This window comes from Lutra lutra, chromosome 2, assembly GCF_902655055.1.
Source record: "Lutra lutra chromosome 2, mLutLut1.2, whole genome shotgun sequence".
NCBI classification, from domain to species: Eukaryota; Metazoa; Chordata; class Mammalia; order Carnivora; family Mustelidae; genus Lutra; species Lutra lutra.
In genome coordinates, this window is record NC_062279.1 from 99,436,244 (window position 1) to 99,457,754 (window position 21,511).

At 36.3% G+C, this 21,511-nt stretch overlaps 1 protein-coding gene across 1 annotated transcript in view; it reads right to left on the reverse strand.

Annotated features, from left to right (window-relative positions):
* STPG2 (sperm tail PG-rich repeat containing 2) overlaps positions 1-21,511 on the reverse strand; it is a 578,171-nt gene that overhangs the window by 441,596 nt on the left and 115,064 nt on the right. The window contains exon 7 of the mRNA XM_047718028.1: positions 375-482. Within this exon, the coding sequence (XP_047573984.1) occupies positions 375-482 (108 nt within the window). The remainder of the gene's footprint in view (positions 1-374; positions 483-21,511) is intronic.

Genomic DNA, 21,511 nt, shown 5'->3' on the forward strand with positions numbered 1-21,511 from the left:
TCTCTGAAAAATATGAATGTCCTTAAAGATTACATGTTAATACTCTACTTATTCATTGGCAGAGTACATTTTAAAACTCAGACTAAATCTCTTATAAGCTAAACTGAATGTTCACATATACAAATGTAAAATGTTTAATAGATGGTTTCAATTTAAATATTCACCTTTGCATGTTACTTTTAATATTATAATCTTATTTCATTTCATTTTAACCCATATTTTCTGGCAGTATGATTTGCCCCATCCATGTCTGTTTCCAATTTGCTTAAATATCACTTTTCTTTTTATGATCTCCCTAAACACCATCAGATTTGTTGCTGGCTTCACATTGTATCTATTATGTTCTATGTATGAAAATGACTATAGAACATTACCTGGGATTGAGAAAGAAAAGCAGGTGATGCATCATTTACACTTGGTATCATACTTTCGGCCTTCTGAAATTGACTTTTAATGTCATATTTTCCAGGCCCTGGTACTCCCTAAATTACAGAAAGGAAAAATACATGTTCTCATTAAGAAAGCATCTATAGTACTTAAGGGAACAGTTCGCTAAATATATGAACCAAAGCTACAGGGTTTTTAAGCAAATTCCTATGTGATATTACCGAAGTACTTCATTAAAAGGAAAAACAGAACAAACTTCTTAAGAGAAACAACAAAAAAATTTCTCTTAGCAAAGCTTCCTAGGAACCTGAAAACACACTATTTGAAACTTTGCTGCCCTCTACTGATAGAGCACAGACAAGATGATCTATTTCACATAATTAAACATTACAATGAATCAAAGTGGCTCCTAGATCTCTTCTATTTAAATATATACAACCAAATCTTCTCTAAGAAAATATTTCACTGTCTTTTCAAATTTCTCTTAACCAATAGGCTACTTCTTTTCCAACAAATAAGCTTCAGGATATATTTTATTTCAAATACAAATGTTAAAAAATGAAAAAAAAGTAAGACATTAAGTTTTAACCAGATGCTTTACAATAGATAAAAATTAATTCAGTAAATTCCGAGATTGGCTTTTTTATTAGCTTAATTAAACATACCTAACTTTATATGTATAAATATATATCAAGAATTTAAACACATATATATATATCAAACATATACAAGAAGTGCTATTTTAAAATATAACAGAAAGTGTTATATATTAATCATCGAATACTTTAATTACCTTGATAGAGTTCCTTTCATAGTATAAAAAGGTTTCAAATCTTCCATTTGATATATACCTCCTCTACTTTTCTATAGTTAGAAGAATTATTTCTGAATTTAAGAATTACATACTTGGGTGTATAATAAAATTTCCTCAGCAAATCCTGTCATCTCTAACATTATTATATGTCCAAAACCAACATTTTCTCTCTACTTTCACAGAAACCATGATCCAAGCCTCCATCTTTCACCAGGATCTTTCTGACTGCACCCTGCTTCCACCCTTGCCCTCCTTCAGTCCACTTTCAACATGGCAGCTAGTGATGGATCTGGTTAGACTGCACCACTTGCCTTCTCAAATCCATCCAATGCCTCGTAATCTCACTCTGAACAAAAATCAAAGTCCTTAATATGATATGAATTTCACCCCAGACACACCATCGCCACTCTAACTAATCTCCTATTACTCTCAGATTTCCACTCACTCTGTTTATCAAAAAGATCAGGCATATATCAACCTGAGGACTTTTGCACTCTTTGTCTGGGATGTTCTCCTAAATAGCTCCATAGCTTACTCCTTCATTTCAGTCATGTCACTATTCAATGTTACCTTCTAAATGAGTCACTTCCAGGCCACCCAATCTAAAATTTAACTGCATCCTCCAAAAACTTCCCACCCTCGTTCCCACCTATTTTTTAACCTTAACATTTTTTACTATCCAAAATACAATTTTCTGCTATGTTGTAAGGCCCAACAGGGCAGTTATTATTTGTTTTGTTTGCTACTGTTTCTTTAGAGTACAGAGGAGTATGTGGAGCACAGTAGGTGCTCAGTAAATATTTGCCCAAAAAAATGGATGAGTGCATGAATGCATGCATTGAATCCTAGACTTTCACTGACCACCTAATGGATTTGGAGATACGTTCCTCTGGGAAATAATGCAGCTCCAAATAAGAACATTAACCACTTCAAATAATGGTAAAATTTCTTAAAGTCCACACATTTAATTTAATAATAATAATACTTAGGAAATTTCTGTTTAGGAGAAATTCTCATATATAAGTTTTCATATTAATAGGTTTGATTCTAAAAAGTTGTGCAAAGGTCTGTGTTAACTTGTCTCAGATGAACAAATCTATGCCATTATTTTGTGCCTGGTAGAACAGATGCCCTTTGGCTATGGCATGTAAGATTGTTTCTAAATCTATGAACTTACAGTAAGTTAGGTTTAGAATTAAAGAAATGTCTACAGAATTCTGTGTTTATAAAAACCTATGAGATATGAATCAAACACAGAAATATAGAAAGCATAACTTCAAATACACAGTATTAATCTATTTTCTTGAACTTTACAGACATGCTCTATCCATCTTCCTCATATACACAGGTTTAGTAAAAAATATTCAGCTATTGACAAACCAGGATAACCTTTCTACTGTTATAAACAGTAGTATAAGTGGCCATTACCATGGATCACAGGGAAAAGACTGCGAATAATTAGATAAGTGAATCTAGTCTTGGGAAATATTTTGCATTAAAGCAGAAATGAAACTTTGACCTCTTCAATGAGTACTTATTTTTCCTTTTTTACTGTTTTTTCAAAAAGTTTCTAATGTTACTGAACTTTTTTTCACTAAAATAAGATATAGCAGTACAATTTGGCCTTTGCTTCTAAAAAGTTAAGCTTAGGATTTAATAGCCAATTAAAATATTTTTTAAAAATAGAAGATAATGACCACTCATGACAAGTCTCCATTTATGACAATATAAAGTGGAAAGACTTTGAGAAGACCAAACCCTAGGTACAGGCTGAAAATGCTATAACGTTTATCCTGCTTTTTCAAATTGTTATCAACAGGCCACCTACATTAGTATCAACCTATTAAATACACAGCCCCTTCCCCGACAGTGTCTCATTTGAGATCTAGTGGATCAGAATCTTGTTGGGTAGAGGAATCTACACTTTTAACAAGCTTCACAGATGATCCTCATGCATAATAAAGAACAACAGCTCAGTCCAAAAGAGGTCACGATTACAGCATCTTCTGCTAAACACATGCATACATCCCAAAGAAGAAGGCCTCTGCAATGGGAACAGAGGTTAAAGATTACTGGGAAAGGCTGTTTATCTTTTTTATGTGTAACCTAATAAAAATGGGCCACTTGCTTCAAATAAAAACCAGGGTATAATTATCCATTTGATGATAGGATGGCATACAGGGGTTAGGAGAACTAGAGGAAGTCACACAGTTTTACCTTCAGTCCTCTACTTTGGAGTCAACATCAATGATGATTTTTTTTTTCATTAAAAATATTAAAAGTTTACTATGTGCAAAGCACTGGTATATAGTAATAGACATGGGGTCTGCTTTTGAGAAGCTGACATTTTAGTTGTTCTAAACCCAGGCTACACATGATAATCATCTGAAGAACTTACAAAAATAATAATGACTCATTCTACCTTATTCAAATTAAAGCCAATGGAAATGAGACCCAGGTGTCTTTTTGTTGTTGTTGTTGTTGTTGTTTTTTAATCTAATGCTTTTTAGTTGATACTAATGTGCAGTCAGGATGGAGACCTAAATCAATTTAAAAATCACATTGCTAGGATCCAGGTGCAATCACTCCAAAGGTTCTGTAACCACCATTGTTTCCTAGAGTTTCTGAGTCCCCTTCATGTATATAAGGACCACAGTGAAACCAGGTTACCAGGTATTTCTTTCAGCTCACATTCTATAATTTTAACTTCTGCAATCATATTTTTAATTTTTTAATTCTCTAAATCTTTATTCACACTTGCATTATGTTCTATCTTTCCAAGGATATTAATTATAATTTTATTTATAATTCTGTTCTCTTTATTGTCTTTTTTCTTGAAGTTTTTTTTTCATGTTTTTTTTTTTAATTTTTAATTTTCAATTTTTTATAAACATATATTTTTATCCCCAGGGGTACAGGTCTGTGAATCGCCAAGTTTACACACTTCACAGCACTCACCATAGCACATACCCTCCCCAATGTCCATAACCCCATTTTTCTTGAAGTTTTATTGATTAGGGGTTTTTTGTTTGTCTTTCTCTGTGTTTCACATTGGAGGATTCCTCAAATGTCTGGTGATCTCTTGCTCCCCATTCAGATTTAAGAGTGATCCACTAAAGGAGTTGGTTGAAAAATCCACATATGGATAGATTCGACTTAAAACGTATTGGACTTCATTATGCTGTGATGGAATCATAAGTCAGCCTTTGCATTAGTGGGCCCCAAAACGTCAGTTTTTTCTCAAGTGTGGCTGACAAGTTAGGTGAGTGGGAAAGGTACCTGGAACTCTCTTCTATATATAAACTTTCACTTACACCCTGATTTTTTTCTTATCTTACTTTTAATTATGAAAAATTAAAAACATGCAAAAAATAGAGAATAGGTTAAGAAGTTTCCTTATACCCATCACCCAGGGCCAACAATTCTTAACTCATGTCCAAATTTGTTTCCTAATCTTCCCAACTTCCCCAATCCTCACTCCAATGATGTAGAAGCAAATCCAAAATATCCTAATTTTATCAATACATACCTCAATCAGCATATATTTCTGAAAAATAAGAGACTCTTTAACATAAACAAAAAAGCATTTTTTATTACCTTAAAAAATCAGCAATGATTTGATTCCTTATTTATTCAGTTCCAATTTCTGTGACTACATCATAAATTTATGTGTACAATAAATATATGTATATATTTTTTATATGTTTTACTGAATCAGAACCCAGTTAAAGCCCATACTTAGCAGGAATCAAGCCTCTTATAATCTAGTTTTCTTCTCCACCACTTTATTTTTTTCTTTCACTTTATTTGATGAAAAAGCTAAGTTTTGTACAATTTTTAAGCATTTCTACAGTTTGTATTTTCTTGACTAAATATCTATGTGTCTCCTGTCCCTCATACTTCAGTAAGCCAGCAGTTTATATAAGGGCTTGATCAGATTCTAATTCCATTTTTTTCAAGATTACTTCATAGATGGTGCTGTATATTTCCACCAGGAGGCACTTTTAACAGCTGGTTCTTTCTATTCTGCACCATTAGCAGCCACTAATGATTTCTGACTAGATGCAGCAATTTAGTAGGGGTTCCAAAATGACAACATAATTCTATAATTCCTCCTTATTTATTGCCTGAAATATTTCTATAATTGAAATGCTTCTATAAAGAGAAACTTCTCTCAATAATTATTTAGTTACCCTAAGGTATAGTTCATATAGGAAAAGGAAGATAAATGCTTGGGTTTGGGTTTTTTTTTTTTTTTTCCTTTTATTTATCAGTTTCAAAATACCAAGCAGATTCTTGCATCTTCCAATACCAATCAACAGGTCTTTAAAATTCTAATTTTAAACTCATGGATTAAATACCTTTATATTGCTCTTTGATACTGAAATTATCCCATCTTCAGCTGGTGGGATAAGTCCTTTTGACATAATCCCAGTAGTCTTTCATGGTTCCCTTGATTTCTGGTATGACAAGGTGCTTCAGATTCTTCAGATATAATTCCTGCCCCAGACCTGGAATTAGCCATTTCTCCAAGGAGCTCATTTTATCTGGAGTCTAGGAATACCCTCCATTTTTGTTACATCATCTAATCCCTTTCCTCTCTTATTTATATCAGTGTTCCTAAGTCCAGAGACTATCTCATTTGATTTCTCCACCAAAAGACCTCACATCTTCTCCAGGAGTGGCGATGAGGAAGTCACCTAGCTATAAGAGATTGTGATTCCTATCCGGATTATCACCAACCCTGCTGTTTTCAGTCCCACCTGCCACCTCCAAAGTCATTGATATTCCTAGGCTTTTTAAAGGGACTGTAAGGTGACTAGCTTTCTTGTTGGCATCCCTCTCTGAAGATAGTTACATAGCAGCTTTCTCTATTCTACTATTTCACATTTACCCATCAGTTTTCCATATTTGAAAACTGAAGACATCTTTTATCTATGATCATCTCCTCTCCCATTCGTTTTGTGTTTGTAGTATTGGACCTTCCTTATTCTTTTACTTATTAGTTTAGTGGGGCTTTGGGAGTGTTATGGGCCTAAATGTAACTCTCCAAAATTCATATTTTGAAGTCTTAACCCCCAGTACTTCAGAATATAACTGTATTTGGAGATAAGGTTTTTAAAGATATAATTAAGGTAAAATGAGGTTTTTAGGGTGGTCCCTAATTCTGTATGCCTGGTGTCTTCATAAGAGAAGGAATTTTGAACATAGACATACGTGCGCACAAAGGAAAGGCCATGTGAAGACACAAAATGAAGACAGCCATTTATAAGCCAAGGACAGAGGTCTCAGAAGAAATCACTGCCAACACCTTGATCCCAGACTTCTAGACTCCAGAACGGTGAGAAAATAAATTTCTTCTGTTTATGCCTCTCAGGCTATGACACTCATTAGTGACATTCCCAGCAAACTAATGGAGGGAGGAACCTAAGATATAAGCATGGATTCAATCCACCTTGTTCAACAGAAGTCCATCTATCCCATTCAACAAAACTAAAAAATATAAAGTATTTCATGAAGATAGAAATATAGCAGAAAATATAACAATGATACCCACTAAGTCTAAGAGTTATGCTGATGGTAATTTTGAGAAGGAAAAAGTCAGCTTTATACTTCTGACAAATAATAGTTCAATAACACTAACTGACTAGATGGGACTATAAAGATAGACTGATGAATACCACCTATAACTTGTGGCATTTCTGCATCTCTCTTTAAATACAGATGATAGTTTTTGCAAGATCTCTCATATTTGCACAGAACTTAATAGTATGCATGTAGTACCTGAAACTATGCCATGGACTTAAACTTATTATTCCAATATAGAACTCAAAATAAAAAATACCAAAACTGACAAAATTATAATAGTTATCAAACAAGGTTTGGTGTAATAAAATATACAGAGAAGTCTAACATTAAGATTCTGAGATTTTCATTTTCTTCTATACACTTTAGTTTCACATCTAATTTAATTGTTGCTTGTTCTGCCAGTATAATTTTGGAAGTGGCCTCATTCTAAAGTTTATCCACATATATCCATGCTATAATTCTAAGACATTGCACAAAGGGTACATGGGGGGATACAGAGGTACTTAGGTCTTTTTACTAGCATACATCTAGGTATCACACAAAGGTTTTCTTGTAGTTAAGAGGTTTTTCTTAGTCTATAAAACTCTCACTTCTGCAATCAATACATTCTTAGGTAGTGCTTTTTCTTCACCCTATCTATGATCCTTCTCACAAATAAAATGAAGAAACATTAATTCCCTGTATTTACTGAGCACCACTGTGTGGGCAGGCGCTATAATTGATATATTCCTATGTTATCTTTAATCCTTAAAAATCCTATAAGATGGAAATTACTCAAGTTTGCCCAATAGGGAAAATAAGATCCACAGAGATTCAATAACTTAGCTTTAAACACAACTAGTAGGGGCACAAACTAAACTAAGGACTGAGTAACTACAAAGCTCCTCTTCCCTCCCCCTACCCCAGGAGTATTACAAAAGGTCAATATTGCAGATATTGTGACAAAAATTATTGAAAAAAATGTATTAAGCTATTATAGGAACATACCCTACTTTATATATTCTGGAATGCAGCCAGATTAGTGATTCCAGCTGATATCATATGGATTAGAAAAACTAGGCAACTGAGTCCAACAAAACCAGAGAATCATTGTACTTGTGAAGACTAATTCCAGTAGGCCTAGAATTAGTATAAGTTATTTTACTTACAAGGCACTGATTCCTGGTCAAGGTATGAAACTACTGACTAATAACCTTGCTTTGCAATTAAAGCTCCTATGAGTTTCAGAATGGATTGTATTAGCTTATTAGCATCGTGCATTGATAACAAGGACATGGATGATCTGCACCTGGTCTCGGTGAGACTCCTGCAGGGCTTTACTGTTAGTACTGGTTATGTAGCAAAATATCCTATGTGGCCAGCAAAGTACAAGAAACTGTGGAAAGACTCCATTTGTGCTCCCCGATTCTGAGCTGTTCATGCATTTCTCTATATTTCCTGATCAAGACATAATGTATAACGTATGCCCTGGTGTGGCCTTAGAGAAGGAAGACAATTAGAGCTCACTTCTGATCTCTGTGGAACCCATGTAGCCTTTAACTACAAAGAATATGCTTTCTTTAAAGTTGTTGCTATTTTTGTTATTGTTTTCTGCAATAAACTTACTTTTAGGAATTGTCCTTTTTGATCTGTACTCGAGGAACTACAGAACACTCATGAAAGAAATTGAAGAAGACACAAAAAGATGAAAGACCATTCCATGCTCATGGATCTGAAGAATAAACATCGTTAAAATGTCTATACTGCCTAGAGCAATCTATACGTTCAATGCCATTCCGATCAAAATTCCACCAGCATTTTTCAAAAAGCTGGAGCAAACAATCCTAAAATTTGTATGGGATCAGAAGAGACCCCGAATTGCTAAGGAAATGTTGAAAAAGAAAAACAGAAGGGGGCATCATGTTGCCTGATTTCAAGCTTTACTACAAAGCTGTGATCACCAAGACAGCATGGTACTGGCAAAAAAACAGACACGTAGACCAGTGGGACAGAGTAGAGAGTCCAGATATGGACCCTCAACTCTGGTCAAATAATCTATGACAAAGTAGGAAAAAATACACAGTGGAAAAATTAGTCTCTTTAATAAATGGTGCTGGGAAAATTGGACAACCGTGTGTAGAACAATGAAACTCAACCATTCTCTTACACCATACACAAAGATAAACTCAAAATGGATAAAAGACCTAAATGTGAGACAGGAATCTATCAAAATCCTAGAGGAGAACATAGGCAGTAATCTCTTCGACATCAGCCATAACAACTTCTTTCAAGATCTATCTCCAAAGGCAAAGGAAACAAAAGTGAAAATGAACTTTGGGGACTTCGTCAAGATCAAAAGCTTCTGCACAGCAAAGGAAACAGTCAACAAAACAAAGAGGCAACCCATGGAATGGGAGAAGATATTCACAAATGACCCTACAGTCAAAGGGCTGATATCCAGGATCTATAAAGAACCCCTCAAACTCAACACACACAAAAGAGATAATCATGTCAAAAAATGGGCAGAAGACATGAACAGACACTTCTCCAATTTGTATGAAGACATACAAATGGCTAACAGATACATGAAAAAATGTTCATCATCACTAGCCATCAGGGAGATTCAAATCAAAACCACACTGAGATACCGCCTCACACCAGTTAGAATGGCCAAAATTAACAAGATAGTAAACAACGTTTGTTGGAGAGGATGTAGAGAAAGAGGAACCCTCTTATCCTGTTGGTGGGAATGCAAGTTGGTGCAGCCGCTTTGGAAAACAGTGTGGAGATTCCTCAAGAAATTAAAAATACAGCTTCCCTATGACCCTGCAATTGCACTACTGGGTATTTACCCCAAAAATACATATGTAGTGAAAAGAAGGGCCATCTGTACCCCAATGTTCAAGGCAGCAATGGCCATAGTCGCCAAACTGTGGAAAGAACCAAGATGCCCTTCAATGGATGAATGGATAAGGAAGATGTGATCCATATATACTATGGAGTATTATGCCTCCATCAGAAAGGATGAATACCCAACTTTTGTATCAACATGGATGGGACTGGAGGAGATTATGCTAGTGAAATAAGTCAAGCAGAGAGAGTCAATTATCATATGGTTTCACTTATTTGTGGAGCATAAAAAATAACATGGAGGACATGGGGAGATGGAGAGGAGAAGGGAGTTGGGGGAAATTGGAGGGGGAGATGAACCATGAGAGACTGTGGACTCTGAAAAACAATCTAAGGGTTTTCAAGGGGCAGGGGGTGGGAGGTTGTGTGAGCCTGGTGGTGAGTATTATGGAGGGCATGTATTGCATGGAGCACTGGGTGTGGTACATAAACAATGAATTCTGGAACACTGAAAAGAAATTTTAAAAAATAAATAAAAATAAAAAATAAAAAAAAAGAATTGTCCTTTTGGGCCCTGAGTCTTCTTTGTCAATCCAGCCCTATGTGCCACTTTTAGTGCAATCATGAAAAATAACAAATTGGATTTTCTGTTGTTATATTGTTGTTTTAAGACATTACATTTTAGGGTGATTGGTTATGCAACAAAAGATGACAGTAACAACAACTGAGATTTACTAAGCACCTACTATTTGTCAGGTATTACTACTTCAATTCAAGACCAAAAAAAAAAAAAAAAAAAAAAAAAAACTCTGCCACAAATTACTTCCAAAAGCAACAGAGTTTGAAAGCATATGAGACAGATATTACTGGTTGCTACCACATCCCAATTTCCACTCTCCCTTTCCACCACCTTCTGCCAGAGAAGGGTGGCCATGTGACAATATCCTGGCTAATGAATATAAGCACTTGTCTGAGAGAGAAAATAGAAGCTAGAGCAGGACTGACAGAAAGACAAGTTCAATTCTGAAATATTAGTTTTGTAGTTGTTATAAAATGTCAAGATAAAGATGTCATATGGACAGTAATTCATAGAAGACTGGAGTTCAGAGAGTTCAGGGTATAAATACATACTGGAAGCAATCTGTATATTTGAAAATGATCAGTACAAATAGGTGGTACCTAAAGCCATGAAACTAAATGTGGTTTCTGGGGAAATTATATAAAGAAAAATTACATAAAGAAAGGTCTTAGAATATTATGCAAAATTTATGTGATTTTTTATATATTTTATTATATTATTTTAATTTGATCATATTCTAATATCATTCATCTTTTTAATGGCCCATATGAATTAATGAATCATTCTAGTCCTAGACTTTATTCTAACAATTTTTCAATCATATACCATATTCTTCAGCTAATATCTAGACTGAATATTTTGGCAAGTCTGGTGATTATTCTATTTTCTAGAGCTGAATTAACATATCTATTCTAATTCCTTTAAAAAATGATACTCAGCATCCTTTTTATAATATATTAGGAGAAACAAATTTATATAATATAAACATGAGAAGAATTTATAAGCAACTTAAAGGGAAAGTTTGCAACTTAAAATATTTTCAGCATGCTTCTATCAACATAATTTTTGCTATTTGTTTATACTTAGCACTGTGTTCTTAATAAAAGGAAAGTGCCTTTTTGTTTAAAATTAAAAATAAGTATGCCCTGGATTTAGTTAACTTTTTAAGTGACTCATCATAATGACTGATCAGCCAAAGAAATATGTATCTTTTACTTGAGAGTGTAGAAAAGAACATGTTTCTCTTATGTTCATTTTCATAATTGTAATATAAATTTTGGTTCATTTAGAAAGTGTAATTCAGGGACGCCTGGGTGGCTCAGTTGGTTGGACGACTGCCTCCGGCTCGGGTCGTGATCCCGGAGTCCCGGGATCGAGTCCCGCATCGGGCTCCCAGCTCCATGGGGAGTCTGCTTCTCCCTCTGACCTTCTCCTCGCTCATGCTCTCTCTCACTGTCTCTCTCTCAAATAAATAAATAAAATCTTTAAAAAAAAAAAAAGTGTAATTCATTCTTTCTGATGTCAGGAAACAAATACCCTGTATAAAGAACTAATTTTAAAGAACTAATTAAATTTAAACAGAACCCAATCAAATTAACATGGCATGGAAAACTCCAAGTGAACAAAAGAGATTTGAAAAGTAACTCCATGTTAATAAGAGAACTACAAGTGTCACTGGGTCTCAGACACAACAATTCCATTATATACCACCAAAATTGGAAAATTAAGTGACAGGATATGCTTTGTAGGATAAATCATAAACTAGTTAGCTTACCATATGTTCAGTAACAGAAATGGAAAATAAAAGTAGTTTTCCCATGTATATCAGGAGAGGCAGAATTCAAGCCACTAGGTTTGACTGTATATTGTTGCTTTGGAGTAGAGGGTTATTTTATGCAGTCCCAACCATTCCAACATGCAATGAAGTAAGGCTGATGAAAAGCTACTTAAATTCCACAATATATCTGCTGAAATAACAGTTCATATCAACACTGGTGTTAGCAATGCAGTTCAGTCAAAATACAGTAAATCTGAAATTACCCTGCCAAGTACTGAACTAGAGTAAATAGGACTAAGTGTGACTATCCTGAAAAATCTTACCACAATGATCAAGAATTATGTAAGAGTTTTGTGCTCAAATATTTTTCACCAAGAGAAAATATATACAAGTAGTTTATAAAGTTTCCCCATAATTACTATATCTTATATGGTGGATTATCTAGTAGCAGCCAAGATTTATAATGTCTGTTTTGGTAAATTAGTGCCAATAAATGTTCACAGTTCATTAACATTTATTACTGTGCAATGCAAGATGAACTTCTGAATAGTTACTTAATATGAGTGTATTCTTCCTGTTCTTTGCAAACCCAAATTCTCTTTTTAAAGGAAAAAGAAACAATAACACTTAATAATACAAAGACAACTGAGCACATCCAAATAAAATAATGTTAAAAGTTATAAATCTTAAATGAAGCTAAAGAACCCACATAAGATTAACTGATATTACATTGACATGGATGAAGAATTCAAATATCTACTGGAGCTGGAGTTTCATGGAAAATGGTACACTGGAAATCATTCACCCTCACTCCCGGGGGTAGAATTTAATTAGTTCCAGTTGATTGTTGTTAGGATGGGGTGTTAGTTTTTCGGTTTTGGTTGCTGGGGATCTCTTTTTTGTTTTTTGTTTGTCTGTTTGTTGATTTGATTTGAGAAAGGCTGAAAATCTGGATTTGTATATGAAATGCTACAAGTTACAAATGCTGGCAATTAATTCCATTTTTTATAACTACAAATTATCCATAATCCACTTGTGGATTAAATTCAACCTACTGACTGCTAGATTCCACACTCTGCTTAATCTATCTTAATCTAAATATATTAAGAAGATATCTCTTTATATGAATTCCCGCATATAACTTGAAATCTCACAAAATCAAAGGTCTGATAAATGAGCTGGAGTTTTCCATGCCTTGTTGGCAGTATCAAGATAAAATAATAATGTCCATAATTACAAGTGATTAGCAGAGACTCGATCTTTACACACACTGATGGTTCTGAAACTAAGATTGCCTACATCTAAAGTATTATCTCTGAAATGCTGTATAGAAAAGGGCTCAATTACTCATACTTATTTTCACTGGATTACTTTCATGTGATCAGACCACTGAATCACATCAAAGGCACGGCCTAACACCATGAAGAGACTGTTTTATCTTCACAATTCTCATTGTTATGAGAGAGATGATCTAACTTCCTGTTACATTCCCAAGTTAGTGAACACAATAAACTAGGAGTTTCCATTCTTCTACTCTTCCAGTTCTCTAAGAAGTGTATGGATAGATGTTGGTGGCAACCAAAAAATGAAGTGTGAAAGTAAGCTCAGTTGGACAGAGTTATAGACCCCCTGACAGAGAAGTTTGATCAAGTAGATCAAGTCATCAAGTAATGAAAGTACCAGGATAAGAACTGTCTCTGACTCTGTGTGGTGGAATGTCAATATAGATTTCATAGGGATATAAAGGTCAAGATGATGATGGGGAAATTCTAATTCCCTAAATTGAGGATACTTGTGATTATCTCAGAGCACTGAAACAAGGCATTTAATACCCAAGGTGAAGGAGATTCTTTGCCTGTTCATAAAGTTAAATACTGCTTAATGGGTCATCAGTGCACATGAAGATCATCAATTTTGGGTAATTTTTTTAAATATGTTTTTTAGTCTTTTTGATAACAAAAAACCTAACCATAATGTTTTTAAATAAATAAAATGTTTTATTTCAATGAGAAGGATAATATTGTTTGCAGTCTTTTACCAAGGCAACATTATAGAACTCAATGGTGGATAGCTTAATTTATCATTTAGGTTACACTTGCAATTGATTTCTCATGCTAGTTTCTACTAAATTAGAAATTTTAAATTCACAATCATAGATCATTGTAAATGTCACCAAGTGTTTAGTGGCTGCCAGAAAGTCTGGATATTCATATCAAACACAAATGGCCCAGAAATTATGGAGAGACGGCTCACTGCAGACTACTTTCACCACTCTATTAGATGATAAATTCTAACATTTTACAGCCAAAAGCTGGAAGGTTGGATGTTTCAACTTGGAAGACAACAGTAAATGTATTTCTAATCCACTCTTGTATTCAGTTCTGGAAATTATTTCTTCATGCTCTGTTGCAGCATTTGGATGTGCTTTATATATTAGTTAAATAATATATCATCAGATTCTTTCTCCAAAAACTAAAAAAGACATTGAGCTGGGAAAAAGTCCAAATGTCAAACTCAAGCTATTTGTATTGCAGTTTCATTGGCTTTAAAAATCAGAAGAAAATATCCTCAATGTTTAAAAGCACAGTATTTTGGTTTGGAAGTGAAGGGTTCAGATCACTCAAGGTACTAAGATATGTTCCTTGAAAAGACCACATGAAACTATAATGGTCTTTACTGGCATTAAATTTATATTTTATTTCAACAATTTATATAATCATCTGTCTCCTCACCAACACTCTTAATTTTAGTGTGATCCAACACAGCATTGTGTGTTGTATCCATTACTCATTTCTTCTTTATCCATATTTAAAATACATAGATACACTAACTGCAATTTGAATATATTCATACTTTTCACTATTCATTTCAAATCCAATTTAAAATCAGAAAGCATACTGTTGATTATCAACTCTTTTCTATAAACAAAGCAGAGTATGGAATGCCACTCAGGTGGAATCTCTTATTTACATAACACTCTTCCATACTGCCAATATGGTTGGTGCTAACCACTGCTGATTCCAATGCAAGTTTTCAAGTCCATGTGCGCCATAATATTAAATCAAAGAAACATTACTCCTTTTGCTTGAGTTTCTGAAGACAGATATAACTAAAATTGTCAAATTCATTCCCAAATATATATGTAGCACAAATAAGCAAGGATTGATTCATATTCCGCAAATAAGTGGTTTAACACAAGTATGAACCAAAATATCTATCCAAGGTGCTGGAAGGGTTGTCCTCCTTCTGGAAATTCTAGGGGAAGTTTTGTTTGTTTCCTTTTCTAGTTTTTAGAGGTTTGTTCATGGCCCCATATTACTCTAACCTCTGCTTCTGTCATCACATTGCCTTCTCTGACTCTCCTGCATCCCTCTTATAAGGACCCTTGTAATCACATCTGGACTGTCCAGATAATCCAAGGTAAACACCTCATCTAAAAATACTGAACAATTATACCTGCAAAGATCTTATACATGTAAGGTAATATATTCACAGGTTCCAGGATTTAGGCATCTTTGGGAAATTAGTTTTTGCCTACCACATACAGCTCATCTATTTGGGCCTCTTTTCTCCCTCAATTTTATTTTGCTCAGTAAATTTTGCCCACCTTTTTAATAATTCAATATATTCAAGCCAATTTTTTAAATTCACTTTTCTAATTGTCCTTAACTACAGGTTTCATCTAGTCTTAGTGTATTTTCTTAGTAAGATGTATTTTTCAGAGCCTTGTACAGACAATTGTAATACTTCAAGATTCTGTTCATTAGAAACATTTTACCTGATTCAGATTTTAAATTTTATAATATTAATTTTATTTAATTTAGCTTGTGCTTCTAAATTTTAATTCTAGGGTGTTACGATCTTTGTATATTTTCATTCCTTCTCAATTATTATGACCTTAAAACTTATTATCAGACAAGATGGCGGGGAAGTAGGAGGAGGCGCCTTTTCAACCTGTACCCTAAAGTGAGCTGATTACCTACCAAAGAACTCCGATCACCCATGAAATCAGCCTGAGATCAGAATTTTACATATCTGGATCACTACAGGGGCAGAAGACGCCAGTGGGCAGGTAAAGCGGAGTGGGAACCTGGGACTGATATCAGAAGATAAACAAAAGGGGGAGGGAGCCACCAGAGGTGACCTATTAGAAAGTAATACCCCTATTACGAGACTGCCCTATATCTGGGGACCAGCGTTAACTTGGAGACTGGTTGAAAGCACTCAGAAAGAGCAAAGAATCGCGGGGTGGGGGTGGGGGGAATTGTGTTAATCGGGGTGGCTAGGGACAGCAGCTTAAGTCTCCGGACCCAGGACAGCCTCCCCTGGCGCTGAGTCAGAGAGAGTGGGGCGGAGAAACCAGGTCTTGGTCCCTGAGCCGCCAGCGCGCCCAAGAACGCATGGGGTCCAGCTCCTGTGAGGGGCTGGGAGCCTCGCCAGACGGCAGAATGCTGAGCCGTGCTATAGAGCCTGAGACGTGCGCGCCCCTCACCGTCCCCTGAGAGAGGTGCGCAAAGGCCCAGCCCAGTGCTCTTAGATCCGCGCCATTGTTTCAGAGCCTAAGACGCACGTGCGCCCCAAGTTCTCCCCTGAGAGAGGTGCATGAAGGCCCAGCCTGGTGCTCTCGGACCTGCGCCCTGCTCTCAGAGCCTGAGACGCGCGTGCAAGCCTGGCACTCTTAGACCCAGAAAGACCAGGCACTCCCAGCCCGAGCCAGGAGGAAAATCTCAGTGTGCGATCCCTGCTTGGAACCTCTCTGGCGGTCTGGAGCTGCCCAGACAGCCGCCGCTGCCGTGGTTTTGGGTACAAGCAGAAGATCCTGCGTCCCCAGGGACCGTGACTGGGACCCTGCTCTGCCAGCGGCCAAGGGGGAATTTATATGGACTCGCCAACACCCACAGGGGAGCAGACTGAGGCTTCTCTCTGAGAGGGAGGTCAGGGTACAGTTTGCTTTCCTCTAAACCTACAAAAACCATCAAAAGCGGCCAAGGCGAGAGGGAAAAAAAAAAAGTGAACAAACATAAAAACCTCCAGAGAACAAAAGCCTGAAAAAAAAAAAAAAACGGTTTCCTCAGAGCCCACCCCCTTGAAGGGGGCGGGAGGACGTAACTCAGGGAACATCATTGACTGAAAACCCACGTGGCAGGCCCCTCCCCCAGAAAACCAACCAGGAAAGAAAAAGAAAAAGAAAAAAAAAAAAAAAAAGACTACAAGAGAACAACCACCACTACTTCATAGGACAACTTTTATTTTTAACTCATTCCCACTATTCTGGTTCATTTTTTTTTTTATAAATAGATAATTTTTAACCTATTTACCATCACAGTGAGATGTCCAGCACATCAAATTCCATAATAACCTTCTAACCTGAACTTTTTGATACATACATCTGTATTTTTCTTTTGCATTTCTATTTTTTAAATTTTTTTTCTAAATTTTAGTCTAGTTTATTCCTTTTTTATTTTTATTTTCTAATATTCATATAGAGTTAAACTTCACAGTAATCCCCTTTCCCCAATCAATGCTACCCCTATAGGTAAACCAACTTTTAATCCCCCTTTATCTTAGGAAAGTTGAGTCCTTTAACAAAGATATCAAGATACATCCAGGAAGAATCAAAACAACCTTCCTCGCCCACACTGATAAATTATAACCCCTCTCCCATCTTTTTCTTCTGCCAGTGTTTCTGTATTTTTGTATTTGTCCTGATAGTATATAAATCTTATACTTGGGGTTCTTTTTGACAAGGTTCTTCCTTTATTTGCATATATATATGTTGTTTTTTCTCTGTCATATACTTTTATCAGTCTTTTTGTTTGTCTGTTTTTGTTTGTATACTTCATCAATCTTACCTTGGGGCCCATTTGGGCTTAAACTTCTCTTTTATCTTCCCTTTTTTTCCTGTCTCTCTCTCTCTCTTTTTTTTTTTTTTTTCCCCTCATTTGGGTGGAGAACCCTGGTTGCTCAGAAGCGTTCCAGGGTGCACCTTGACTGCACCATGGTCAATACATCCAGCTACATCTGTTCAGTCATCTCTCACCAAAATGACCAAAATTAGGAGGAATGCCCAACAGAAGAAAAATACAGAGGACTGGCCTTCTGCAACAAAGCTAACGGCTATCAACATAGACAATATGTCAGAAAGAGAATTCAGGCTAACAATTATCCAGGCAATAGCTAGGTTGGAGAAAGCCACAGATGACCAAACGGAATTGATTAGGGCTTAACTGAAGGTGACCAGGGATGATGTTTACAATGTTAGGGAAGAGCTGAAAGCTACCAGGGATGAGGTTCACAATGCTCTCAATGAGTTCCAATCTAATCTAAATTCTCTAAAAGCTAGGGTAACTGAGACAGAAGATAGAATTAGTGATCTGGAGAACAAGCAAATAGAGAGAAAGGATCAGGAGGAAGCCTAGAACAAACAGCTTAGAAGCCACGAAAACAGAATAAGGGAAATAAATGATGCCATGAAATGTTCCAACATCAGAATTATTGGAATCCCTGAAGGGGGGGGAGAAAGAAAGAAGTCTAGAAGATTAAGTGGAACAAGTTCTTCATGAAAATTTTCCCAATCTCGTGATGAAACCAGCATTCATGTACTAGAGGCCAAACGGTCTCCACCCAAGATTACAGATTCCAGAAAAACATCAAGGCACCTAATAGTCAAATTGAGGAATCATAATTGTAGATATAATCTCTTGAAAGCCGCTAGGACAAAGAGGCTCCTTACTTACAGAGGAAAGCCCATCAGAATAATGTCAGACCTGTCCACAGAGACCTGGCAAGCCAGAAAGGGCTGGCAAGATATATTCAGGGCACTAAATGAGAAGAACATGCAGCCAAGAATACTTTATCCAGCAAGACTGACATTCAAAATGGATGGAGAGATAAAGAGATTCCAAGACCGGCAAGGCTTAAAAGACTATGCAACCACCAAGCCAACACTGCAGGAAATATTAAGGGGGGTACTATAAAAGAGGAAAAATCCTAAGAATAGCATTGAACAGAAATATAGAGACAATCTACAGAAAGAAAGACTTCAAAGGTAACATGATGTCAATAAAAATGTATCTATCAATAATCACTCTCAATGTGAATGGCCTAAATGCGCCCATAAAACAACACAGGGTTGCAGATTGGATAAAATGACAGGACCCATCCATATGTTGTCTACAAGAGACCCATTTTGAACCTAAAGATACACCCAGACTAAAAGTGAAGGGATGGAGAAGCATCTTTCAAGCCAATGGGCCTCAAAAGAAGGCCAGGGTAGCGATTCTCATATCAGAAAAATTAGATTTTAAACTAAAGACTGTAGCCAGAGATACAGAAGGACACCACATAATTCTTTTTTTTAAGATTTTTTTATTTGTTTATTTGACAGAAAGAGCTCACAAGTAGGCAGAGAGGCAGGCAGAGAGAGAGGGGGAAGCAGGCTCCCCGCTGAGCAGAGAGTCCAATGCGGGGCTCGATCCCAGGATCCTGAGATCACGACCTGAGCCGAAGGCAGAGGCTTAACCCACTGAGCCACCCAGGCACCCCAAGACACTACATAATTCTTTTTTTTTTTTAAGATTTTATTTATTTATTTGAGAGAGATACAGTGAGAGAGAGCATGAGCGAGGAGAAGGTCAGAGAGAGAAGCAGACTCCCCGAGGAGCTGGGAGCCCGATGCGGGACTCGATTCCGGGACTCCAGGATCATGACCTGAGCCGAAGGCAGTCGTCCAACCAACTGAGCCACTCAGGCGTCCCGACACTACATAATTCTTAAAGGGACTATCCACCAAGATGATCTAACAATTGTAAATATCTATGCCCCCAATATGGGAGCAGCCAATTACATAAGAAAACTGTTAATCAAGAAAAAGAGTCATATTGATATGAATACATTAATCGTAGACGATCTTAACACGCCTCTCTCCAAAATAGACAGATCATCAAAGCAAAAAATCAATAAAGAAACAAGAGCATCGAATGACATATTGGACCAGATGGACCTACTAGATATATACAGAACATTCCACCCTAAAACAACAGAACACTCATTCTTCTCAAGTGCACATGGAACCTTCTCAAGAATAGACCACATACTGGGTCACAAATCAGGACTCAATCGATACCAAAAGACTGAGATTATTCCCTGCATATTCTCAGATCACAATGCTTTTAAACTGGAGCTCAATCGCAAGGAAAAATTCGGAAGGAACTCAAACACCTGGAAGCTAAAGTCCACCTTGCTTAAGAATGCTTGGATCAACCAGGAGATCAAAGAAAAACTGAAACAATTCATGGAAACCAATTAGAATGAAGACACTTTGGTCCAAAACCTATGGGATACAGCAAAGGCAGTCCTAAGGGGGAAATACATAGCCATCCAAGCCTCCCTCAAAAAAATTGAAAAATCCAGAATACACCAGCTGTCTCTACACCTTAAAAAACTGGAGAATCAACAACAAATCAAACCAACTCCACACATAAGAAGGGAAATAATCAAGATTAGAGCAGAGATCAATGAGGTAGAAACCAGAGATATAGTAGAACGTATCAATGAAACTAGAAGTTGGTTTTTTGAAAGAGTCAATAAGATCGATAAACCATTGGCCACACTAATCCAAAAGAAAAGAGAGAAAGCCCAAATTAATAAAATTATGAATGAAATGGGAGAGATCACAACTAACACCAAGGAAGTAGAAACAATCATCAGAAGTTATTATCAACAGTTATATGCCAATAAGCTAAGCAACCTAGATGAAATGGATGCATTCCTGGAAAACCATAAACTCCCAAAATTGAACCAGGAAGAAACTGACAACCCGAATAGACCGATATCTAGTAATGAGATTGAAGCAGTGATCAAACACCCCCCAAAAAACAAGAACCCAGGACCTGACGGATTCCCTGGGGAATTCTACCAAACTTTCAAAGAAGAAATAACACCTATTCTCCTGAAGCTGTTTCAAAAAATTGAAGGAGAAGGAAAACTTCCAGACTCTTTCTATGAAGCCAGCATTACCCTGATCCCCAAACCAGGCAAAGACCCTACCAGAAAGGAGAATTTCAGACCAATATCACTGATGAATATGGATGCCAGTATTCTCAACAAGATCCTAACAAACAGGATCCAACAGCACATTAAAAAGATTATCCACCATGACCAGGTGGGATTCATCCCTGGGCTACAAGGATGGTTCAACATTTGCAAATCAATCAGTGTGAGAGAACAAATCAATAAGAGAAGAGAGAAGAAACACATGGTCCTCTCAATTGATGCAGAAAAAGCATTTGACAAAATCCAACATCCGTTCCTGATTAAGACACTTCAAAGTATAGGGATAGATGGAACATTCCTGAACTTCATAAAATCTATCTATTAAAGACCCACAGCAAATATCATCCTCAATGGGAAAAAGCTTGCAGCCTTCCCATTGAGATCAGGAACACGACAAGGATGCCCATTCTCACCACTCTTGTTCAACATAGTATTAGAAGTCCTAGCAACAGCAATCAGACAACAAAGAGAAATAAAAGGT